Raw genomic sequence first — 25,245 nt, 5'->3', positions numbered from 1 at the left:
GAGGCTTCCACGAGGCAGTTCCTCATCTGCCTGTCTGGCCACTCAGACGTGGGGCTTTCCACCTCACCGCCCCACAGGTGACAATAGCAAGCTATCGTTGAAGCATGGAAGCAGTTCTTCAGCCACAGGGTTCCCACCATTCCTGCTGCCTGTCATTCGGCCCCCTTTGTTTTGGTGTCATCCCGTAGGACAAGGGACACAGGAAGCTGACACTGTGCGCACCTTGCCTCTGCTGTCTGTGTAAGTAATAAACTGTCTGAATCTATCCGAACTCATTATCTGCTTACTGGCTGAGTCTGTCAGCCTGCTGGACATACCCCTAGAAAGTCTCTGTTCCCATCTGACCCCCATTCCCCACCTGCACAAATCAGAAGCTAAAAGAGTATTTACTAAAGCATGAGATGTGTAAAAATCACCCAAGATGACCTCAGGTGGCACTCACAGGCATAGGATTAAGTGACTCCAAATCTCCTATCTACTTTCCAACCTTCTAGAACCTTCTATCCAATATGGTAACTACTGGCCACATCTCCTAGCTACTTTCCAACCTTCTAGAACCTTCTATCCAATATGGTTGCTACTGGCCACATCTCCTTTCTGTCTACTTTCCAACCTTCCAGAAATTTTTTCCAATATGGCAGCTACTGGTCACATCTCCTTTCTATTTACTTTCCAGCCTTCTAGAACCTTCTATCCAATATGGTAGCTACTGGCCACATCTTTCTAACTACTTTCCAACCTTCTAGAGCCTGCTATCCAATATGGTAGCTGCTGGCCATATCTCCTTTCTACTTGCTTTCCAACCTTCTACAACCTTCTATCTAATATGGTAGCTACTGGCCACATGTAGTTAATTAAATTTAAACTTAAATAAATTAAGATTAAATAAAACATTCCGTTTTCTAGTCATGCTGGCTACCTTTCAAAATCCTTAATGGTCACATCTGGCCAGTGGCCCTGAAATGGATGGTGCAGATGTAGAACATCTCCATCATTGCAGACAGGTCCACTGAATGGCACTGGTCTAGAAAGTCTTGGTGTGTTATTATTGTGTCCTTAACACCTCTCTACATCTCACAATCTCTCTCTCTCTCTCTCACTCTCTTTTTTGTTTTTTAATTTTGGTTTTTTGGGTTTTTTTGTTTTTTTTTTGTTTTTTTTGTTTTTTACAAAAAATGATCGGGCCACATGCTTAGCAACAAGACTGTTTAGCTAAAAATTAATAGCATTAAAACATTATATTCATTTTTATAGTTACCTTCTACTTTTGGTGAGTGATGTTGGCTTTCAATTTATGGCTAGGAGGGACATTTTTAGATCCAACCCTGGATTCTAAGGATCTTCTCCCGCAGAGCTGCCTCATCCAGTGGGCAGGGTCTGGGTAAATGATACCCTCCCACTGTTGGGCCGTGCACAACCTGCATAACCTTACATGGCAGTCCTGCACACTCCTCAGCGCTTCAAGAAGGCACACTAGGAAAAGAGGACCTAGAATAGCTAAAAGTCCTAGCACCCATCTCTAGGTCCCTTCCTGTCCACCCTCTACCCCAACTCAGTATCCCCCTAGACTCACGCTCCACTCAGCACTTTCAAAGATCGCACAGTCTCGAAGCCAAGCTCCAGCACACTGGGGCACTCGGCCGTGAATTCGTGCCGCCGGCCCTGGAAGCCGTCCTCATCCCACACCACCATCTGTGCCAGGAAAAAAAAAAAAAAAAAAGAAGGTGGAGATCCGCATCAGAGTCCCATGGAGGGTGAGGGGTTGGGGGCTCACCCCAGGATCTGGCAGGTAAAGCAGGGATTGCAAACTCAGATGCCTCCAGGAGCCAGGCAGGCAAGGACAGTGAGGACTGTGAGACACTAGAGAGCACAGGTGCCAGGTAGATGGGTGGCCTCTTCCCAGTGCCACCAATGGTTGCCAAGTGGGAATGCAAGCCAGACCTTCCAATTTCTCAATACGATCCCTAGATCTGGACTTTTATGTGGTTCTTCTAGGCTTTTAAAGGCTGATGATAAATCCAAAAGCTTTATAAAACAAACACACACACACACAGAGATGGTCAAAGAAATCATGCCCAAAGACTGCAATCTCTGCCAAAGAGTGTAACAGGTCAACTTTGGGAACCAGAAGACCCAAGTTCACATTCGACCTCCCTGTATGTGACATACAAGTCCCTTCTCGACTCTGAGTCTTGATTGCACCTCTGTGAAATAGGCATTTATAATACCCACCTCCTAGGATTTGTGGGGACTTGAACCCTCCCCACACCTCCTGGACACGCCCTCCCCATGCCTCTTCCTACCTTCCAGTGTCCCGCTGACTTGGTGCATTGCAGGGTCATCGTGGCCCCTTCCTACAGAAGAGAAGAACATCATAATAGTCCACCCTGTCCCTCTGCTGTCCTCTTTATGTAGATGGCTGGCTTAGACCTGGTCAGGATCCACATGGGGAGTCTAGGAGTGACTGGGCTAGGGGCAATGCATGGCTTTGGCCTGTCCCTCTCCTGTCCTTTCCATCTGTCACCAGTGCCATCTTCCATCCTATCCCCATCTCAAAACTCACCCTTGCTGGGTCTCATTGACTCTAAGCCCCACTCTGTATTCTCTTATCTGCTTGTTATGGGAAAATTTCTGTGGCTGTTGGTGGGTAGGTACATCACCCCAGCAAGTGCTAAAATGACAGTCCTTCCAAAGACAACGCCTAGCTCAAAGAAGTAGCTCTAATGGTGGAAATTTAGGCAACAGGGCTACAGGAATAATTTTGTTTTTAAATGAGGGAAGCAGGTGCTGGTCTTGATGGTTGGGGCTCATCATTGGTTAGGGTGAGGATGGCATTCAGGATGACACAGTGACATCCCTAGGACTGGGGACCTGGGCTCCTCACCTCCCAGGATGCTCACTCAGAACTCTGATCCCATCCCTCCTCCAAACCTCGGACTTACCGAGATAGGCCCAGGGAACATGTCAGATCTGAGACCAGCCGAGGTCAGGCTCTTATAGGCAGGGAGGGAAGAGGGGCCCCTGGGAGACAAAGCCCTGACTCAGCAACTGGGCCACAGAAACAAAAGCCAGCCCTGGCTGAAGAGCCAATGGCAAGCTGTCAGCAGCTCTGGCTTTAGCAGGGAGGGAATGGACCAGATCACCACCCCCAGGGATCAGCCACCAAGAAGCAGAGAGGTGGAATATTGGCCCTCATTAGCCCCGCAAGGTTCCTGACTAGACCAGGAGAATGAACACTAGAGGAGGAGTCCAGAAGCATCCTTCCTAGCTATGTGAGCTTGAGCAAGTCATTTCCCCTCAATTTCTGCCTATAAAATGCAACAGAAACAAACTATATCACAGAGTTGTTGTGAGGTTACATAACACACCTGGCACAGAGTAAACATTCAGGAAATGTCTATTCCTTTCCTCCTCTCATTCCCCTTTCTCTTCCAGTTGAAGCAATCAGGATAGGCTGCCTGTTGGAGGAGGCATTTGAACTAGACTCTGAAGGATGAAGAAGATATGTACAGAGTTAGACAGAAGCAGAGGCATTCTAAGAAAAGTTCAGAGGTGGGAACTTGGGGCATGTGTACAAGAAAGAGCTGGTAGCCCAATTGGCCTGGAGCTCAGGGGACCTGAAGGGAAGTGAGGCAGGAGAAGAGGTCTAGGCCAGGGCCTGCCAAGTCCACAAAGCCCGAAGATGAATCCAGATGGCTCTGTGGGCAGCATAAAGGAGCTGTTAGTTGCAAACATGCTTTGCAAACTGTAGCACACTTGCCAAATATCCAGGACTTGTACAATTTGCTGTGTGCCTCTTGTCCCTAAACCCTGCCCTCTGAATTGGCCTATGAGGGGCCTCTTACAGCATAGGAAAAGAGCATGACTGGAAACCAGATCATCTGAGATGAAATCCAGCCCTGCTGCTTTTACCATCTGGGTAACCTGGAGGATATCTGAGTCCTGCTCATGACCTGTAAAGTGGCCACACCAGTTTCCTTTTAAGAAGGTGAAATGCAGCTCTATCAAATGCATGACTTTGGGCCAGGCGTGGTGGCTCATGCCTGTAATCCCAGCACTTGGGGAAGTCAAGGTGGGTGGATCACCTGAGGTCAGGAGTTCAAGACCAGGCTGGCCAACATGGTGAAACCCCGTCTCTACTAAAAATACAAAAATTAGCTGGGAGCAGTGGCAGGTGCCTGTAATCCCAGCTACTAGGGAGGCTGAGGCAGGCGAATTGCCTGAACCTGGGAGGCAGGGGTTGCAGTGAGCCAAGATCACACCATTGCACTCGAGCCTGGGTGACAGAGCAAGACTCCGTCTCAAAAAAAAAAAAAAAAAAAAAAAAAGGAATGCATGACTTTGACAAAGTGTTGGCATGAAAATTAAAGGTTAAGAATGCAACCTCGGCCGGGCGCGGTGGCTCAAGCCTGTAATCCCAGCACTTTGGGAGGCCGAGACGGGCGGATCACGAGGTCAGGAGATCGAGACCATCCTGGTTAACACGGTGAAACCCCGTCTCTACTAAAAAATACAAAAAAAAAAAACTAGCCGGGCGAGGTGGCGGGCGCCTGTAGTCCCAGCTACTCGGGAGGCTGAGGCAGGAGAATGGCGTGAACCTGGGAGGCGGAGCTTGCAGTGAGCTGAGATCCGGCCACTGCACTCCAGCCTGGGTGACAGAGCGAGACTCCGTCTCAAAAAAAAAAAAAAAAAAAAAAAAAGAATGCAACCTCTACAGCCAAACTGCCTGGGTTTGCATCCCACTCTTGCTGGCTGGGTAACTTTAGGCATGTTACTTAATCTCTCTGAGTCTCAGTTTACTTGTGTATCAAATGGGTGTAACAAGATAAGTTACGGCTAGCCTAAGAGACAGGGGTATTGTGAGGATAAATGTGAACTGCATGTGAACAGCAGCTGGAATTGCTCCTGCAACATAAAAAATTACCGTATTTCCATCATCTTCATCATCATCATTGCTAATAATAAAGATGATTACTATTAATTATTGATCAAAAAAGCAGGAGTACATAGGTTTTAAGAGCCTGGGTTCATGAGTAAAGAAGATGTGAGTTCCAAGTTCATTTTGCATTTCCATTTTTATGAGAAAGTGAGCTGAGAGAGAGGAAGGAAAGGGAGTTGCTTCAGTTTCCTTATCTGTAATTGGGGTTAGTCCTAAAACTTCGTCCGTATACTGAGGAGTATAGGAAAATGCAAAAAAAAAAAGAAAAAAAGAAAAGAAAAGAAATTGGCTCCATAAGACAGGGCAAAAAAGAAAAAGATATAATGAAGGATACAATAATAATAATAATGATAAATGGTCTGAGTGGAGCCACCAGCATGGTGAGCCATCCCCCTTCTCTGCCCCCACCCTCTGGCAGACAGGCCATTCCTGGCGGGGGTTTGGGGGGGGCACAGAACTGCCCCAGATGACCTGGCTTTGAAGCCTAGACTGGTGGGTGGCCCCCACCACAGGCATCTTGGCCCCAGTTCCAGTGGCTACCCCATCTTGCAGTTCCTGCCCACACCCCACCCACCAAGTCTTGGCCCAGGATGAAAGGCCAAGGAGGGGCTGGGAAGCGAGGGGGTGCTGGGTGGGTGGAGCGACAGAGGCAAAGCTGGCTCCAGGCCAGGGAGAGCTCAATACAGAGCTGGGTTCCGTGGGGAGCCCAGACCCCCAAAGAAGAGGCAGGAGCCTATCCAGAAGTCCCCTCCATACATCCTGCCTGGGACTGGGGAGTCGACTGCAGATGACCTAGCTGAGCAGCTCCCCAGGCTCCCTCTGACCCCAGCTCTAGTGTGAGTTCCCAACGTGTGACTGCTGAAGTCACTTGTTCCACTTGGGCCTCGGTTTCTCCATTTGTGAAATGAGAGGATTGAGCCCTGTGATTTCTGGTGTCTGTTCCGCCATCCTGAGGCTTGATTGCCCCACCTTGACCTCTGTCTCTCCGTCTCTCGCTCCTTCACTGTCCAAGTCCCTTGTGCCTCTGTGTCTCTGTCTCCACCTCTCTTTGTTACTTCTCTCTATCTGCCTCCCTACTTCTCTCTCTTTGCTTTGGTTTCCCTATCTCCCCTGTACCCTACCTTTTGTTCCAATCCATCAGAACCACCATTTAGTCACCAGATATTGACTGAGAACCCACTATGTGCTAAGCCCTACCTAGCCAGGCCCAGCTAGGTGCTGGGGCCAGTGGTGAACAAGATGTGGTGGGCATCTGGGGCTTCCCAGGGCAGGAGGCTCTGAGACAGGCAGTCATATTCCTGACCACCAGCACCGTCCCCCGGGTAAGATAACGTGGCCTGGGTAGAGGAAGGGAAGGGGTGTGGCAGGAGGGGTCACTATTGATAAGTCAGGAAAGGATGGGGTCCAATGTGTGTAAAAGGAAGAGACCCAGGTCTCCAATATCCAACCCAGCTGAGCACAGTGAGACTCGCCCATTCCCACCCCTACCTACAAAGAGGAAGTTAGGCCAGGGGGCCTCAGGCCAAGGTCAAGGCTGGACAGCAGGAGAAGGAAGCACACAGGCCCAGAGCTGGCTGGCCTGTACTGTCTCTGACCTCTCTGTGCCTTTGCTTTCCTCTTCTGTGAAATGGGCATAATGAAAGTACCAAATAAGGCAGATTGTCCTGGGGACTGACCGAGATAGCATGGGTTCAGCCTACAGTAAGCACTCTGTAAAAAACGCTGTCCATATCAAACCCACATCTGCCTTTACAAAATGCTTCTATGCTCGTTGTCACCATCTTTTCTGTGCAGCATCCAATAGGGACACGTGCCCACCTTATAATTGCAGACACAGAGGTCCCCCTAGGGGTAGAGACCTACCAAAAGCCACACAGTGTATAGTGGCTGAGTCAGGATTCAAACTCTGGTCTCCTGCCTCCCAGGGTCTTCCCTTTTCCCTGCCCCATGTTGGCAGCCAGCAAGGACCCTTTTGGGGACCCATTCCCTGGCTGGGGTTATCGAGAGAGGAGTCAGGGTAGGGTTGGAAGGTGAAGCTGCTGTAGCCAGGGTTTCTGCTGTGTGTGCTGGTCTCACAAAGGAAAGTGCTGCTGTCTGCAGTGATCCAGGCGAGGTCGGGGCCCCAGTCCCCCACTCCCTGCCCGGGTCTGCTGAGCCAGCTTCCCCTTTGTGCCACAGACTATAGGGCCTGATGTCTGCCAGACTATAAAATGGGGGGTCGGCCTCTAGTCACCCATAGCACCTGCCTGCCTGCCTGTCCTCCAGCAGGAAGTAGCAAGTCCCCAGGTAAGAGGGAACCCACAGCACAGCTGAGAGCTGAAGGGGAGGGGAAGGCAGAGAGAGGGAGGCAGAGATAGCAGTGCCATGAGAGTCAGAGAGGCAGGGCCGCGGAAATAAAGACAGAGAGAAGTGGAGAGAGGAAGAAAGGGACGGAGAAGGGGGGGGGGGAGAGAGAGAGAGAGAGAGAGAGAGAAATAAACAGAGAGAGAAGTAAAGATAATTAAAAAGAACAGATAAAGAGATAAGCAAAGATACAATGAGGGTGAGATAGTGGGGGAGAGAGGAACAGAGGGAGAGAGAGGAACAGACAGGAAGATAGGCAGAAAGAGGGAGCGAAGTAAGAAACAGATAGAGAGGCAGAGAGGGAGGAGAGGAGGAACAGAGGGAAAGGGTGAAGTGGGGAGAGAGAGAGAATGAGAACATCTCCAGGAAGGCATGAGTCCAGCTGCCAGCCCTGGGGGAGTGTTTAAAGCCACAGATGTGGCTCAGATGTCTGGCCTCCCCGCTGGTGAACAGGGCACCCCAGAATATGCACAGCCTTCCTGGAGGAGGCTGGGGGAGGGAATCTGCTTATCCCAAATAGTTCCTCCTTACAGAATGGGTTCGGGAATCAGCTCGACCAGAGGGTCTTAATCTGTGCTAGCAGGGGGTCCTCAAATCCCTGAACACTGTCTCCAAAGTTAAAGGGGGCATTATTTTTGTCTGAGGACAAAGTTGGGGTATTCATCAAACATTCAAAGGAGTCCATGACCCCAAAGCAACAAGGAACCACTGGAATTGACCAACACCCTCTCCACGCAACGCCTACCCAGCCACAGTCCTCATTTTCAGAATCCTCGACATGCAGTAAATACATCCTCTTGGATTCTCCCGTATGCCCCAGTCCCCGGCCTGTATTTGCACCCATACACCAACCCCCTAGAGAATCCCAGAGGAAGCGGACTAGGAAAGGAGTTGGGAGCATGCATTCATTCCTTCTCTGAACAAACGTTAATTGGGCATCTCCTATGTGCCAGGTGCAGAGCAAGTGTTAGGGATGGATGGTGAATAAAGCAGATTAAGCAAACGGCAGAGCACTTTAAGAACCCAGTTGCTGGCCCCGTTTGCTTGAGTTGAAATCAGAACCCTACCCCTTAGTAGCTGTTTGGGCCTGAGCTGGGCCCCTTCCTTCTTCAGCCCCCTGCTGCTCAGGGGGGATCATGATGGCAGCTACTCCATGGGGTTAGGGGTCATGGTCAGACGGGTTAATTAATGTATGTCACAGTGCCTGGCATACCTTAAGTACTCCGAAGTGGGACCTCTTGTTATTAGTGTGGGGAGGCAAATTGAAGTTGTACAAGCAAATCAGTGTGATAAGCAGTGTGGAAAATTGCAGGGGCCTAAGGAAGGACCTAGCGGGGTAATGGAGGGTGGAACAGCTGGTGGAGGGAATTGCATGGTCAAAAGCCTGGAGGAAGGATATATGCGGGATGAGTGGTCCCAGAAGGGAAGATCTTGGCTAGGGAGTGGGGATGGAACGAAAAACTTCCAGGCTTACGTTTCAGAAACAGATAGAGAGGAAACAAGCTTCAAGGAGGATAGAGAGGAAACCAGCTCCGAAGGAGGCTGAAAGCACAGGGTGTGGGGCTGTGAGGGCAGGAGGCAGTTTGGGGGTGTCATCCCTGAAGGCCAGGATTTCTTTACAGACTTTCGCAGGCGGGAACCATGTCTCAGGCTGCAAAGGCCCCGGCCTCGGCCACAGTGGCGGCGAACCCAGGGCCTGATACCAAGGGGAAGGGGGCCCCACCTGCGGGAACATCCCCTAGTCCCGGCACCGCCCTGGCCCCAACAACCGTGCCTATTACCAGTGCCAAGGCGCCGGAACTGCCTCCTGGGAACTACAGGGTAAGGACCTGGGGGTGCAGTGGCTGGGTGCCTTCTCTCCTTCCCTCCCTCCTCCGCCTCCTCCTCCTCCTCCTGCTCTTCCTCTTTCACCTCTTACTCCTCCGCACCTCTTTCTCCTCCTTTTTCTTGGCTGATTTTCTCTCCTTTCTATTTACTCTCCCTTTTCTTCTTCACCTCCCCAGGCTCTCATCCTCTGTCTCTATTCTCTTTTTCCCTCATCTTGGTCTCCTCCTCCCTCCTCCTTCTGGGACACAAGTGGGGCCCAGCCAATCTGGGAGCCCCTAAAATAGCCAAGGGTTCTGACATACTTGGAAAAAGTGGGGCTGGGCGCAGTGGCTCATGCCTGTAATCCCAGCACTTTGGGGGGCCGAGGCAGGTGGATCACCTGAGGTCAGGAGTTCGAGACCAGCCTGGCCAACATGGTGAAACCCTGTCTCTACTAAAAATACAAAAATTAGCCAGGTGTGGTGGCGGGCACCTGTAATCCCAGCTACTCGGGAGGCTGAGGCAGGAGAATCACTTGAACCCAGGAGGCGGAGGTTGCAGTGAGCCGAGATCGTGCCACTGCATTCCGGCCTGGGCAACACAGTGAGACTCCATCAAAAAAAAAAAAAAAAAAAAAAGAAGAAGAAAAAAAGCAAAAGGGGACCTGTTGTGGAGATGTGCAATAACAACAACCAAAACGTAACACTTCACAGCTGAAGGGACACCTGGCAATCAGGCTACACCTGCACACGCACATGCTTAGAGTTCATCGAAAGCAAGAAAAAAAAAGGAGAAGAAAAGGAAGTGGGCTGGCTTAGCAGCAGGGAACAAGCTGTCCTTGGAGGCTCAGTGGGGCAGCAGGATGGCCTCAGACCCTCCTGAAAATTGCTCGAGGTGGTCTGGGCTGAAAGAGATCTTGTGGAGCAAGGTGTCCAGTCCCCTGGGATTTGGTTTGGTGCGGTTTCAACCTCAGGTGCACAGAAGTAGGCCATTTTGCAACCCCTAGTTCATGACACGCTCTCATGTGGTCTGTACGTGGCTGGCTTTTATTTATGTACCTATCTAATCATTAGTTTTATTTAATTTTTAATAATGCAACATGCACCTACAAACCCACCACCCGTATAAAAACCAGGACTTGGTTAAAAACTGTCTACCTAACTTTAAGGTGTCTCCCTTGAGCTCATCATTTTCCTCCCCAATTCCAGGAAATACCATCCTATCCTCAACTTGTGTCTCTAATCTGCTTGTTTGCTTTTGTATACAATTTTATACTTTATTCCTTTAAAACTGTATACACACATACACATGTATATTTATTTACTCGTTTTATTTATTTATTTTGAGACCAAGTTATGAGACAGGGTTTTGCCATATTATCCAGGCTGGTCTCGAACTCCTAGCCTCAGCTTCCCCAAGTGCCGGAATTACAGGTGTGAGCCACCACAACTGGCCGATTTATTTGTTTTTAACTGACTGAAATATGCAATGTGATTATTCTGGGTTTTTCTTTGTACTTTTCACTTACTATGAGATCCCTAATATCCATCCGTATTGTTGCCCATGACTGCAGGCCATTCATTCTGGCTGCTGCATGATATTTCAGAGCGTGACCATCTCTTTCCTGCTAAGCACGATTTCAGTGGTTGCCAGCTTTGCTCTCGTGAACAGAATGGCTTGGACTTTCTTATCCCTGTCTCCTGGGGCACACATACAGGAATGTCTCCTGGGTGAACAAGGGTAGAAGTGGAAGTGCTGGGTCATGGTTATATGAACCTCCTCCTCTTACAGCTGGGGAAACTGAGGCTCAAAGAAGGCAGACGATTGCCTCGGTCCATGTGAACGGAAAAGTTGTCCCAACTTGGAACAGCAAGTGGACAAGGAACCAAACATGAGGCTTAGTGAGGAGAGAAGATTAGCTCAAGTTTTCCCCTATGTTGTGGAGGGTTGGATTTGCAAGTGTCCCCTGAGCATCAGCTCTGTGGCAGGTACTGGGGCTGGGGCTGGAGATACAGAAATGGATCAACCTCAGGCCCTGCCCTGGAGGAGCCCTTGGTCTTTGGAGGGGCTGGGTAATGGGAGAGAGGGAGTGCAGAGAGAGAGGGAGACCCCAAAGCAAAACAGCAGTGACTGTGTGGTGGGTTAGTTGTGCTGCTAATGGGGAGAGAGAGCACAGTGGGGGATGCTCAACCAAGGCTGATGGGGGAGGGGGCAATCAGAGAAGGCTTCCTGGAGAAGGTGGCGTCTGAGCCTAAAACAGAATGTCAAGCCTGGAATGAGTTAGTGAACTTCAGTTAGGCTGTGGAAGCTCTAAGCTGGAGATGTGTGGTGGAGAAGGCATTCCAGGTAGGAGGAACAGCATAAAGAAAGTCCCGAAAGGGAGGTTCATAAGTTCCTACTGATGGTGCAGATCTTAGCTTCAGAATTAGGGTATGAGGCCAGGTGCAATGGCTCACACCTGTAATCCCAACACTTTGGGAAGCCAAGGCAGGCCAATCACTTGAGCTCAGGAATTCGAGACTAGCCTGGGCAACATGGCCAAATCCTGTGTCTACAAAAAATAGCTGGGCATGGTGGTGTGTGCCGGTAATCCCAACTACTCGGGAGGCTGAGGTGGAAGGATCGCTTGAGCCTGGGAGGCAGAGGTTGCAGTAAGCCATGATTGTGCCACTGCACTTCAGCTGGGGCGACAGAGTGAGACTCGGATCTAACAACAACAGCAACAACAACAACAACAACAACAACAAACAGTAAAGAATTGGGGAATGGGAGGACAGGATCATTTCACAAACCATGGCTCATCATATTTTTACGTGACTCCTGCACTGCCTGCCTTTATTTATATAGATAATGAAGTTTTTACTCCCCCTCACTCTGCCCTCGGCATGGGGGCTTCTCTCCTGCAGCTGGTGGTCTTCGAACAGGAAAACTTCCAGGGCCGTCGGGGAGAATTCTCGGGGGAGTGCTTGAACCTGGGAGACCGTGGCTTCGACCGTGTGCGCAGCATCATTGTCTCCTCGGGACCGTGAGTGCTAGGCGGAGGAGGGGCACACTCTCTGCCACAGTGAAATGACCGCACAACAGTAGCTGCCATTTCTCCAGCATCTGCTCTGTGCCTGCGGCCGTGCGTGCTCCTGGCACATACGTTATTTCCAATCCTCGTATCAAACTGGAGAGGGAGGAATTGTTCTCAATCTCATTTTACAGATGAGGAAACTGAGGCTCAGAGAGGTGATCCAATTAGCATAAGACCACACTGGCAGTAAGCCATGATTCTGGGCTCTGGAGAAACGCTGCTTCTACTGTAGCAAAAACTCTAGCCCATCACTGAGGGCAGAGAGAGGCCAAAGAGTGAAGTGTCCACTCGCTGTCCCCTTTCCTGGGCGTCCAGCTGCCTGGCAGTGATGATAAGCATCTGTGGAGCACCCACCAGGTGCCAGGCACTGACTCGGGACCGCACCTAGATGATTCACAGTGCTGTAGGAGGGAGGGGCTATTCTTATGCCCACTTGACAGATGGGAGGACTGAGGCTCAGAGGGGGTAAGTCTCTTGCCCAAGGTCACCTATCGGTAAGTGGCACAGCCAGGATTCAACTCAGGTTGATTGAGTTCATTCCTAAAGCTCTTAATCACCATGCTTCACTGCCTGTTCCTGTCTCTGTGGGCGTCTCTGGGCCTTAGTGACTCCCATATAAAACAGGGAGCGTCATCCTTGGGCAGAGTGTTTGCCCTATGTCAAGCCTGGTGTGCTGAGGTCACGGTAGAGGGGCAACCCCAGGACAAGATCCACGTGGCTCGTTGGCTCTTGTCTCCCCACTTTGAAAGCCTGCAAGGGTTCCAGTCATCCTGTATTCTGAGCCCATTCTGAGATGGGCTTTGAGGTCAGACAAGCCTGGGTTTGAGTCCTGACTTCCCCTGTTTGCCCTGTGTCCAAGCCTCAGTTTCCTCATCTTTGAAGTGGGGAAAATCATGGCCCTCACCACTCCTCACAGGATTATGTTGAGGTCTGAGGGAGATCATGCAGCTTGGGCCTGTCGCCTTGTGGGCACCCAGACACGGCAGGTGACTCTGATGGTCATGTACCCACCTCCCTGCCCTGTGCATTTAGCCAACTTATCCTGGAGCCTACCCAGGACCACTTCTACCTCCTGCACCCACTGCACCCTCCGTGTGGTCAACGCAGCCTCAGCTCCACCCTCAGCGCCAAAAACCCAGCTGGAAGCAGAAGCTACCGGATGTGGCCAGCTTGGGTTTTCAGGCTTTTTTTGGTACCAGTGACTCAAACCCAGAGTATTTCTCCTCAAACAAAGATGCAGCTGGTGTCTGACGTGTGCCTTGGGGCTGTGCCTGATGGGCATGGAAATGGGCCTGTGGTCTGGGGGCCTGGGTCTGTGTGGGTGCTGGCAGGGCCATGGGAAAAAAAGAATGAAGAGGGTGAGGTAGGCATGGGGAAAGTGAGGAGCCCTGCCTGCCTGAAAACCAGGAGACTACAGCCTGACACCTGACACCATCACATGACCTTAGGCTGGGGACTGAACCCCTCTTAGCCTCAGTTTCCATATCTTATAACTTAAAATTCCTGCCCTACCCTCTCTCCTTGCTTGCAGGTTTAAATGAGCCATAGGAGATAAGAAAAGGCATAGATGTAAACATTTAAAATTTAGATCCTCACTGTTCCTGCTCAAGAAGATAGGGGAGATTTTAGGGGGACCTTTGGCATGGTGGCAAGACCACATCAGTGTCTGTTCTTCCATAAGCCTAGACCTCCAGTTCCCTTCTGCATTTAATCATGAACAGTATTAATTTGGAGGCTTACTCTGTGCTGTATCTGTTCCATGCATCCCCTCTTTTAGGCCCTCATAATCTCCCAACAAGGTAGATGCAACAAAGTAGATGTATCATTTCTTCTCTGCTACTAAAGCTTAACAAGCCTAAGTGCTGCCCAAATTCATGCAGCAAATAATCAGCAAGCTTGGATTAGGACTCAAGTGTGTCTGTTTCTAGGGTCTATCCTCTTAACTCCTGCATGAAACCACCTTCCAAGGCTCCCTTCTTATTCACCCATGCATCTAGCCACCCATTTATTCATCATCCATCTATTTACCCATGCATCTACCCATTCATCTATCGATCTATCCATACATACATCCATTCTCCATTTATACATACATACCCCCATATGTTCTCCATCCCCCACCCATCCATCTATAAATCTATCCATCTACCCACCCATCCATCTACCCATCTACCTATCCATCCATTCAACCATCCCTTCATCCATTCCTTTATCCATGCATTCATTCATCCATCCGTCTACCCATCCACCTATCCATCCATTCAACCATCCCTTCATCCACCCATTCATCTGTCCATCCATCCATCCATCCATCCATCCATCCACCTATTCTCCCATTTATTTCTCTTCTACTCCAGACCAGACAGGGCTGAGGCAAATTCAACTCTATTCTGGGAAGACAAACATATCTTTAATTTACCCCAATGTGGTTAACTCATCTCTCAGATAAAGACCTGAGGCTCCTCTGATGTATTCTCCCTCGGCCCACGGTGATAGACCCTCATCCTCATCTCCTTCTGGGGAGAGCAGGGTCCCACTAGCCCCCTGGGAGAAGGTGCTAGTGTCAGTGTCCCCTCATCCCTCTCTTGTTCCCTGAGAACTCTTGAACATACAGGGAGCAAAAGTCAAGGAGTTCCTTAGTCTCAGCTTTCTCATCTATGGAATGGGGATTGTCTTATCCACCCCACCTGCACTGCCATAATCCCTGGTCCCTCTGACACAAGCTCACTTCTTATCCTTAATCAGTCTTCACTGGGAAAGCCAGGTAAATCTTCCATCTAATTTCAAACCTCTAATTAGTCCTTGTAAGGAACCTAGCACCCTCATATGCATTATCACATTAAATTATCACAGGTATCTGAGGGTAGATATTACCATCATTCCCTTCCTATTGCCCCGTACTAGTTACTGAGTGTCTCCTGAATGCCAGGCCAGTCTTTACCCAGCAAGGATGCAAACACCTGTATCAATTTTTCCCTTACCCCTGTACCTCCAAGATTGTCGTTCATTTAACATATTTCATTTAAAATGATCCTGCTAAACACAAATAAACACATTTTTAAAGAACCTTTAGGCCGGGCGTGGTGGCTCAAGCCTGTAATCCCAGCACTTTGGGAGGCCGAGACGGGCGGATCACAAGGTCAGGAGATCGAGACCAGCCTGGCTAATACGGTGAAACCCCGTCTCTACTAAAAAATACAAAAAACTAGCCGGGTGAGGTGGCGGGCGCCTGTAGTCCCAGCTACTCGGGAGGCTGAGGCAGGAGAATGGCGTAGACCCGGGAGGAGGAGCTTGCAGTGAGCTGAGATGCGGCCACTGCACTCCAGCCTGGGCGACAGAGCGAGACTCCGTCTCAAAAAAAAAAAAAAAAAAAAAAAAAAAGAACCTTTACCTTTACACCACTTTTTATCAATGGAAGGCTAATATTATTTCCTATAAGTCAAAGGTATCCATACAAAATTAACAATAAACACAAAAGTGGTGTTATTATGTTGCTATTACACCATTGTCTGCTGGAGATTCTGGGCTAGTGGCCTTTTCTCCCTTTGTTACAAAAGAAAAAAAAAGGAGAGATTAGTAAGTGTTAAAAGCACATTAACATCAAACAGAGACTTTCTCCTAGCTGGAGTCAAGTTTAAAATGTCTACGTGTTCCTCGGCTCCAAGTCCTGATAGTACTTGAAGCATGTATGAACCCTACATCTAGAGAAACAGTGTGCTCAGATAATCACACATATTTATCTCACTCAATCCTTCACCAGCTCCAAGAAAATAGGCATACGAGTATAGATGAGAAAAAGGCTCAGAGAGGTAGTTACTTGCCCATAGTCACACAGCCTGTAAGTGTCATAGCCTAAAATCAAACCCAGACATGTTCAGCCCCCTTTGGACTTTCCTACTGGCCTCAAGGCTGCCTTGCCAGGGGAGAGAGAAAGGCAAGTAGGGAGTGGGGGCTTCTACTAACCATTTGTCCCCTGTCTGCCTCATGGTCTTTCTTGTGTCCAGCTGGGTCGCCTTTGAGCAGTCCAACTTGCGCGGGGAGATGTTCATCCTGGAGAAGGGCGAGTACCCTCGCTGGGACACATGGTCGAGCAGCTACCGCAGTGATCGGCTCATGTCCTTCCGGCCCGTCAAGATGGTGAGTGGCTCTCTGGCTGGGGCTGGAGAATCAGCCAGGCGGGGCAGGGCAGGGGTAAGTCTGAGATGTGACAAGGGCAAAAAGGAGATGATGGTGGGTGAGGAGGTGTGGCAGCCTCTGAGTTGTCAAAGGACAGTGGATTCTTGAGCTCATCAATTCATCAGTGTCCTTAACACACTCGCTACATACCCAGCTAGGAATCCTGGGCAAATGGTAAACACAAAAGCTTCCAAGTCAGAGCTAAAAACTTCAGCATCTTCCTTGATTCTCTTGACATCCTTGGCTGCACATTTAGACCTTCCTGGGAGCTTTGTTTTTTTTTTTTTTTCTGAAGATAGGGTTTTGCTGTGTCCCCCAGGCTGGAGTGCAGTAATGTGATCATAGCTTACTGCAGCCCTGACCTCCAGGCCTCAAGTGATCCTCCCGCCTGGGCCTCCTAAAGTGCTAGGATTATAGCTGTAAGCCACCATGCCAGGCCTGGGGAAGCTTTTCAAATTTCAGTGCCCATTCAAAACACCAAACATGTTGGTTGCAGATCATGCAATGGCTAAGAAAAGGGATATTGCAGCAGGGCATGGTGGCTCACGCCTGTAATCCCAGCACTTTGGGAGGCCGAGGTGGGCGGTTACCCAAGGTCAGGAGTTCAAGACCAGCCTGACCAACATGGCGAAACCCTGTCTTTACTAAAAATACAAAAATTAGCTGGGCGTAGTGTCACATGCTTGTAAATCCCAGCTACTAGGGAGGCTGAGGCAGGAGAGTTGCTTGAACCCAGAGCTAGAGGTTGCAGTGAGCTGAGATCACGCTGTTGCACTCCAGCTGGGATGACAGTGCGAGACTCCATCTCAAAAAAAAAAAAAAGGAAGAGGGATACTGTAGAAACACAGCTTGAACCTCTTAATAATAAGACAATATACTGAATTAGTTTCTTATAATATTTAACTAAGTCAACTTCCAGAAGATTCAAGGTCAAAATGGTGGTGATATCCCCAAGTGATTCACAGTTTTTTCCAGAATTAAGTTGATGATGAATCATGAACCAGCTACATCTTACTCACCAATGTTAGTTGCTGATGGTAACCGACTTTTGTCTTCCATGACGGGAACATTTATAAGAATTTTCATGAGTGTGCATTTGAGGCTATCAAGTGCCAACCACCAGCTGTTTTGACATCACCAAATTTATCTTAATGGATTATTCAAACAGATCATTCCCAATGCTTTTCACAGAATGTAAGACTGAATTATTTGCCTTCATGATGCACTCTCTGTAAGAATCCACAGATGTCTCTCTCAATCATTGAATGGTTCTTATATGCCAACCTATGTTAAGGGGTTTGTTTGGAAGAATGATCAACCAGGGCATTTCCAGTAGCTTCTAGAAGCTTGCTATTCAACATAATAGGAACTAGCCATATGTGGCCATTGGACATTTGAATTTTGGCTAAATGGAGATGTGTCATAAGTGTAAAATACACACTAAATTTTGAATACATAGTAAAAAAATTTTTAAAGAATGTCAACAATGCATTGATATCATTATATTGGTTACACATTGAAATTATAACATTTTAGGTATATTTATTTAAACAAAGGATGTTATTAGAAAAGTTTAGAAATCTCAAAGCCTAGACTCCACACCAGACCAATTAGTTCTGAATCTCTGGGGCTGGGACTCCGGCACTGCTGTTTTTTCTATGCCCTCTAAGTAGTCCGTCTGTGCAGCCAGGGCTGAGATCCAATGGTCTAATTCAGGGGTGCCCAATATTTTGGCTTCCCTGGTCCACACTGGAAGAAGAATTGTCTTGGGCTACACATAAAATACACTGTCACTAATGACAGCTGATGAGCTTTAAAACGATTGCAAAAAAATCTCATAATGTTTTAAGAAAGTTAATAAATTTGTGTTGGGCCACATTCAAAGCCATCCTGGGCCACATGTGGCCTGCAGGCCGCAGGTTAAACAAGCTTGGTCTAACCCTTCATCTCTCTGCCTTGCCACAGTCCTGGTCCAGGCCACCATCATCTCTGACCTGGTCAGCTTCAGCTCTCTCCGTGCTGGGTTCCCTGACTCCTTTCTAGCCGCCTGTCCTGGGAAGTTAGAGGGATCTTTTCAAAATAAAAAAATAAATAAACCTGACCATCTTCTACTTGAAACCAGGCATTTCAGTTGGCCTGTTTCTATTTTCCATTTTTTTTTTTTTTTTTTGAGACACAGTCTAACTCTGTCGCCCAGGCTGGAGTGCAGTGGCATGATCTGTCTCACTGCAACTTTCACCTCCCTGGGTCAAGCAATTATCCTGCCTCAGCCTCCCAAGTAGCTGGGATGATAGGTGTGCACCACCACGCCCAGATAATTTTTGTATTTTTTGTAGAGACGGGGTTTCACCATGTTGGCCAGGATGGTCTCAAACTCCTGATCTCAAGTGATCCACCCGCCTGGGCCTCCCAAAGTGCTGGGATTCCAGGCGTGAACCAATGCGCCTAACCAGTTGGCCTGTTTCTGCCAAAAGCTCTGGTTCTAGGCTCTGAGCGCAAAACTATGCATCAAACGGATTAGGTCCCTGTCTTCATGGGACTTAAGCTACCCAGGGAGGCAGCTATCAAATATCTAATCATGGAAATCCATCTACAATTGCAAATTGTGGCGAGTGCTACACAAAGGCGGTGCAATCTAACTAGGAGAGCAGAAGCAGGAACTGGGGGCTCAGGTATTGTTAGAGGTGGGAGTGGTCAGGGCGTGGTCAGGGAAGCCAGCTCCCAAAGTTTGGAAACTAACTCAGCCGTGTGAAGAGCAGATGGTAAAGCCTTCCAGGGAAGTGTGTGCAAAACTCCTGGAGCAACGATGGACTGGTGGGACCAAGAAAATGAAAGGTGGCCAGCAAAGCTGCAGCAGGGGGAGTGGAGGAGAGAGGGAGGCAAAATGGGAGGGGAGGTGCTGGTGGAGGCCAGGGTTTTGCAGGGTCTCATCAGTGATGGTAAGTTTAGTCTTGACGCCACTAGCAGTGGGAGCCATTGACTAACAACTTTCCCAAGGCCCTCAAGACTGTAACAGTAATAAGTAATTGTTATTACCACTGATAAAGTCCTTTTACCGCTGACTGGTAATTGCATTAAGGGCATTTGTCTTGCCATGTCCCAAAGGGTCCCCTGTGCTTCTATCCCTGCCTGACACCATGCATTTGCCTTCCTGTACCCTGGTCACACAGATATTTTCTTTGCACACTCCCACCCCCCAGCTTTTGTCTATGCCTTCTCTGCCTCAGTGCCTTCCCTCAAACCTCCTTACCTTCTCAGCATTGTGCACTCCTCCTTAACCTCCAAGGCCCCTCTCAAGTGTCACTTCTTCCATGAAGCCTTCCCTGATCTGCTCTCCTTTCCTCTGGAAGAATTAACAAGTTCTTTCTTCATCTATAATCTTCTACTGGAGTCTTTCATAGAAGGATGCACTTACATCCTGGGCTCCTCTTCCTCCTAGTGGTGGTGAATAACAGTAGATAATCACAGCGCCCATTTTTAAGCACCAACTACGTACTGGGTATATTACCTGCCTTTTACATAATCCCTACAACTGTCCTATGCGACAGGCTATGATAACATGCATTTTAAAAGCAAGGAAACTGAGACTCAGAAGTAGAAAATGACTGGCCTAAGGCCACACAGCTGGGAGTTGCTGGGGCTGGGATTTGAACCCAGGTCTGTAGGTTTGAACCTAGACACTGAGGTTGGCATCACTCTGCTATTTCCTGTTCATCTCTTTGGCTTTTCAAACCTTTGGGCCTAAAACAGTGCATGATGACTTTTGAAAAGATAGATGATCCCTGCCCTCAGAAATAACAGACAAACTTTAAAAACAAGACACAGGGTCATGAAAGATTAAAAATAAGTGCAAACCAGAACTGAATCATGTGCCCAAATTCAAGGGTGGGCCTGGTTTTTTATTTGTTTGTTTGTTTGTTTTTTGAGACAGAGTCTTGCTCTGTCACCCAGGCTGGAGTGCAGTGATGCAATCTTGGCTCATTGCAACCTCTGCCTCCCAGGTTCAAGCGATTCTCCTGCCTCAGCCTCCTGAGTAGCTGGGACTACAGGCACGTGCCACCACGCCCGGCTAATTTTGTTTTTTTGTTTTTTTGTTTGTATTTTTAGTAGAGATGGGGTTTCTCCATGTTGGTCAGGCTGGTCTCAAACTCCTGACCTTGTGATCTGCCCATGTCGGCCTCCCAAAGTGCTAGGATTACAGGCGTGAGCCACCACGCCCTGCCGGGCCTGTTTTACAGTTAGCACTCAACCATGAGTTGAGCAGCCATGACAATCCCACGAACCAATAGTAACCCCGTTCTTTTTTGTTGTTGTTGTTTGAGACAGAGTCTTGCTCTGTCACCCAGGCTAGAGTACAGTGGCGCGATCTTGCCTCACTGCAACCTCTGCCTCCTGGGTTCAAGTGACTCACCTGCCTCAGTCTCCTGAGTAGCTGGGATTACAGGCACCTGTGACTGCACCCGGCTAATTTTTGTATTTTTAGTAGAGATGGGGTTTCACCATGTTGGCCAGGCTGGTCTCGAACTCCTGATCTCAGGTGATCTACCTGCCTCGGCCTCCCAAAGTGCTGGGATTGCAGGTGTGAGCCACCATGCCTGGCAGTAACCCTATTCTGTAGATGAACAAACGGAGGCTCTGAGGGAGGCAGAGTGAAATGTCCAAGATCACCAGTGCATAAATGTCAGAGGCAGGATTTGAACCTAGATCTGTGTTCCACCAATGTTCCACATTTCACCTGGTTTGTAAGAAGCATTTACAAAAGGGCAATTGTTTAAACTCCTGATGGCACAGGGACACTGATTGATTGGGCTTAGGAGTGAAATGTTTCTCTGACAGGTTCTGCCCCTCCCTGGCTGTGTGATGTTGATCAATAAGCTTGACCTCTCTGAGCCTTTTTGTCCCTGACCATAATTTTAAAAATAATAAATTTTTTTTTTTTGAGACAGGATCTTGCTCTGTCACCCAAGCTGGAGTACAGTAGCTCACTGCAGCCTCAACCTCATGGGCTCAAGCAATCCTCCTACCTCGGCGTTCCAAGTAGCTGAGACTATAGGCATGCGACACCATGCCTGGCAAATGAAAAAAAAAAATTTTTTTAGAGATAGGATCTTGCTATGTTGCCCAGGGTGGTCTTGAACCCTTGGCCTCAAGCAATCCTCCCACCTGGGCCTCTCAAAGTGCTGGGATTACAGACATGAGCCATGGCACCCGGCCAATAAATGCATTTATTGAGCACTTGATGTATGCCAGGCATCATGCTCAGCGCTCTCTATGGATGCACTCATTTCATCCTCACAAGGACCCTATGACATGGGAGTTGTCATCCCATTTTCCTTATGTCCCCTTCCAGAATAGACAGCAGTGGTCTCTGGAGAGTCCCCCAGCGGCCTGAACAGGTTCAGCTCTCTCCCTCCACACCCCGAAGGCCCCGCTAAGTTTCTTCCTTTTGTCCCATTGGTACTTCACACACCTGACCTGGCCTCTCTTTCCCCAGGACTCCCAGGAGCACAAGATCTCCCTGTTTGAAGGGGCCAACTTCAAGGGCAACACCATAGAGATCCAGGGGGACGACGCGCCCAGTCTCTGGGTCCACGGCTTCAGTGACCGCGTGGGCAGCGTGAAGGTCACCAGTGGAACGTAAGCATCACTCCTGCCAGGTCCACATCCCCCGCTTCAAGCACAGGCAGAAGCAGAGGCTGCTCTCCTTACAGGTTATAACATCAGATTCCTATAGAAGGCCGTGGCCCCTCCCACCGTCTCCCAGTGCTGGTTCCTGGGATTCAGCCAATAGAGCTTTATTCCTCTGGGGAATAGAGTCATACTTTGAGGAATTCCAGGTCAGTGTAAACAAATCAGATCTAAAGAGCTGTTAGATGGAGAAAATAGGAGCTGCTAAACCTAGTCGGGGTTGAAGGGATAATCAACTAAAAGAGCTGGCGCTGATGTGGATAGATGAGGCCGGATGCATCCAGGGACAGGGAATATTCAGGGAAATCAGGACCTTCTGGGAGAATGAACAGAATGAGTTCTGAGCAGTTCATTTGCCTTGTGAGATGGGCCCGACCCTGGTACTGACATGATAAGGAACTTGAGTGAGCCTAAACACCTCTCCGCCTCTCAGTCTCGCCAGTTAGGCAATGGGCACACAAAACTCCCTGATCTAAGAGTGCCCTTTCTGCTCTGAACGCTCAGGATCTGAAGCTATCAAAACAGAGCCCCATGACCTTATGTTATGAGAATACATGGAAGGGCCGGATCAAAGGAGTCACTTTATCCATCCCCCTGTCTCCAAATGACCATGCCGGACACCCCTGATCTCCTCTAGGTAAATGTAAGGCTCTGTCTCTCCATTCCCAGACTTGTTCTGAGCTCCTGTAACACCATCAGGGCCATGGCCTTTTTCTTGTTCCTTTCTGCCTCCCTGAAACCTATATCCCTGCCATTCAAGCCATCTGAAATATACTGAGCCTTGTCTGTGAGCCAGGCACTATGCTAGGTACACTGGGGAAAGCAGCAATGAATACAGCCAAGTTCCCACCTTCAAGGAACTTATTTGGCCTAGCAGGGGAAACCCAGATATACCTGTGAGATGGTGTCCAACAATACTAGGTAAAGAATGGGCCAGCCAGGGCAATTGTGTTGCTGGAGGTCAGAGTAGGAGAGAAGACTTCTAGGATTTGGCTGTGTATGTTGGGGTGGAGGTCAGGTCAAAGGTTTATCTGAAGAGGCTGGAACTTACATCAGGCTTTACAATAGAGGGAGGGGGTCTGGGAGAGGCCTGGAAAGACCCTCTCAGCAAAGATAATGACAGAAGTTAGAAATTAATCACTGAGGCTAACTTCTATTGAGTGCTTACTATATACCAAGGACTGTGCTAACCACTTTAAATGAATAGCTGTTAAATCTGTATAACAAACCAAGGAGGTCGGTGCATTATCATCCCCATTTTACAGACAGTACATTGAGGTTCTGATACCATATCCACCTAGATTCTCACAGCTAGTAAATCAATGGCAGAGCTAGGATTTGAACCCAGGTATGTTTAATACCAGAGTGCGTGTTCCCAGCTGCTACACACTGATGCACTTACCTACAAAGAAAACCAATTTTTTGAAATAACACTTCCTCTCTTTCATTTGCTTCATTGCTAACCAGTCCCTAAGTCCTATTCTTGCTTCCTTGGATTTGTTCTCTGAGCCCTGCATCATCACATTTAATGGGATGTGTATTAATATTCCTACCATGCACAGGCAACATGCTTAGCAAACAACTCGAGGTGCATTCTCCATTTGGCCCCCCGCAACACTCTTAATAAAACCAGGCACCGTGACCATGCTCACTTCCTAGAAAAGGAAACCGAGGCCTATCAGAGAGGCCAAGTCCTTGCCCCAGGGCACAGAGCAGGAAGGGATACAGCCAGGACAGAGGTGAGGGATAGAGAGCAGCAGACTGCAGGGATCAATGAGGAACAGGCCGGTCTGGCGTGGGTCTGGGTGCCAGGTAACGAGGCTGGCTGTCTCCACTCTGTCCTCACTTTCCTCTCAGATGGGTTGGCTATCAGTATCCTGGCTACCGCGGGTACCAGTACCTCCTAGAGCCTGGCGATTTCCGGCACTGGAATGAGTGGGGGGCCTTCCAGCCACAGATGCAGTCCCTGCGTCGCCTGCGTGACAAGCAGTGGCACCTTGAGGGCTGCTTCCCTGTCCTGGCCACAGAGCCCCCTAAATGAGTCCACACCTCAATCTGCTACCTTGCCCCAACCCTTCTTCATGTTCAATTATTTCCCCATTTTTCCCAAGCAAATAAAATTCCCTAAAGTCAAAATGTCTCCTGGATCTGTAAACAGATGTGTGCCTTGAGGTCCCCCACCGTTACTGGGATGTGACTTCCTCGGTCTTAATAATTACAACAATCATAAAAGCAGCAAACATGAAAAGTTCTTTCTGCCTGTTATGTGAGTCTACCAAATGTGGAGGCCGAAATGAATAAAGCCAAGTTCCTGCTGTCAAGGAGCTTGCTCCGCCCAGCAGGGGAAACCCAGATACACCCGTGAGATGCTAGCCAAGGATACTAGGTAAGACATGGTCCAGTCAGGGCATCTGTGCAGGAGGTCAGAGGAGGCAGGTTGGTTTCGGGGTCCTGAATGGATGTGTTGGGGTGGAGGACAAGCACTTGGCCTTACTCATTGTGAAGACTCATTGTGAAGGAGGTTGGTATTATACTTATTCTCATTTAGCACGTGAGGAAATTGAGGTTCAGAGAGGGGAAGTGATTTTCCCAAGGTCACACAGTTAGCAAGTCAAGACTTGAATTCAGGGTCTCTGGCTCTGGAGCCTGCACTCTTCATGACAAATCTAAAACTCTAGCCCTTTGAGCATCTCCCTCAGGAGTTTTTGCACTGTCTGCATGCCACCTGGTCTACTTTTGACATTATTTTTATTTAAATAGACTTTTTTTTTTCCTTAAATGCACTGATGTGTAAATAAAGCTTTATAATGCTACAAGAAGTGGAAAATCAGTATCATATACATAGAAAGCAATCACATAGGCCAGGCATGGTGGCTCGCCCCTTTAATCCCAACACTTTGGCAGGCTGAAGTGGGTAGATCACTTGAAGTTAGGAGTTCGAGATCAGCCTGGGCGACATGGCAAAACCCGATCTCTACAAAAAATACCAAAGTTAATTGAGCATGGTGGCATATGCCTGTAGTCCCAGCTACTAGGGAGACTGAGGTGGGAGGATCACTGGAGGCTTCAGCTCAGGAATTCGAGGCTGCAGTGAGTCATGATCATGCCACTGAACTCCAACCTGGGCAGCAGAGTGAGACCCTGTCTAGAATGAAAGAAACAGAGAAAGAGAGAGAGAAAGAAAGAGAGAAGGAAGGAAAGGAAAGACAGAGAAAGG

General features: G+C 48.7%; 2 protein-coding genes across 11 annotated transcripts in view; one reads left to right on the top strand and one right to left on the bottom strand.

Moving 5' to 3' along the window:
- The window catches only part of LOC105495721 (crystallin beta A4), a 38,598-nt gene that overhangs the window by 5,386 nt on the left and 7,967 nt on the right, over positions 1–25,245 (bottom strand). For 6 of the 9 annotated variants that reach the window (XM_071080325.1, XM_071080320.1, XM_071080321.1 and 3 more), the window contains 5 exons: positions 19,591–19,775; positions 16,128–16,361; positions 3,369–3,486; positions 2,304–2,354; positions 1,574–1,692 (listed from right to left, as the gene is read on the bottom strand). In XM_071080325.1, the coding sequence (XP_070936426.1) occupies positions 1,574–1,692; positions 2,304–2,354; positions 3,369–3,386 (188 nt within the window). In that variant the 5' untranslated portion in view covers positions 3,387–3,486; positions 16,128–16,361; positions 19,591–19,775. The remainder of the gene's footprint in view (positions 1–1,573; positions 1,693–2,303; positions 2,355–3,368; positions 3,487–16,127; positions 16,362–19,590; positions 19,776–25,245) is intronic. The other 3 variants (XM_011765465.2, XM_071080323.1, XM_071080327.1) reach the window with 2 other exon arrangements.
- On the top strand, positions 106–24,279 carry LOC105495722 (crystallin beta B1). 2 transcript variants are annotated; one of them, XM_011765468.3, is made up of 6 exons: positions 106–240; positions 8,905–9,103; positions 11,995–12,113; positions 16,169–16,301; positions 21,835–21,977; positions 23,886–24,113. In XM_011765468.3, the coding sequence occupies exons 2-6, from the start codon at positions 8,924–8,926 to the stop codon at positions 24,067–24,069; spliced, it is 759 nt and encodes a 252-aa protein (XP_011763770.1). In that variant the 5' UTR covers positions 106–240; positions 8,905–8,923; the 3' UTR covers positions 24,070–24,113. The 2 variants fall into 2 exon arrangements, with proteins under 2 accessions (XP_011763770.1, XP_011763769.1); XM_011765467.2 differs by lacking the exon at positions 106–240 and adding an exon at positions 7,081–7,225 and having other exon boundaries at positions 23,886–24,279.

Source organism: Macaca nemestrina, chromosome 15 (genome assembly GCF_043159975.1).
Source record: "Macaca nemestrina isolate mMacNem1 chromosome 15, mMacNem.hap1, whole genome shotgun sequence".
NCBI classification, from domain to species: Eukaryota; Metazoa; Chordata; class Mammalia; order Primates; family Cercopithecidae; genus Macaca; species Macaca nemestrina.
Note: the sequence above shows the minus strand (reverse complement) of the source record. Positions and strands in the feature narration are given on the sequence as shown.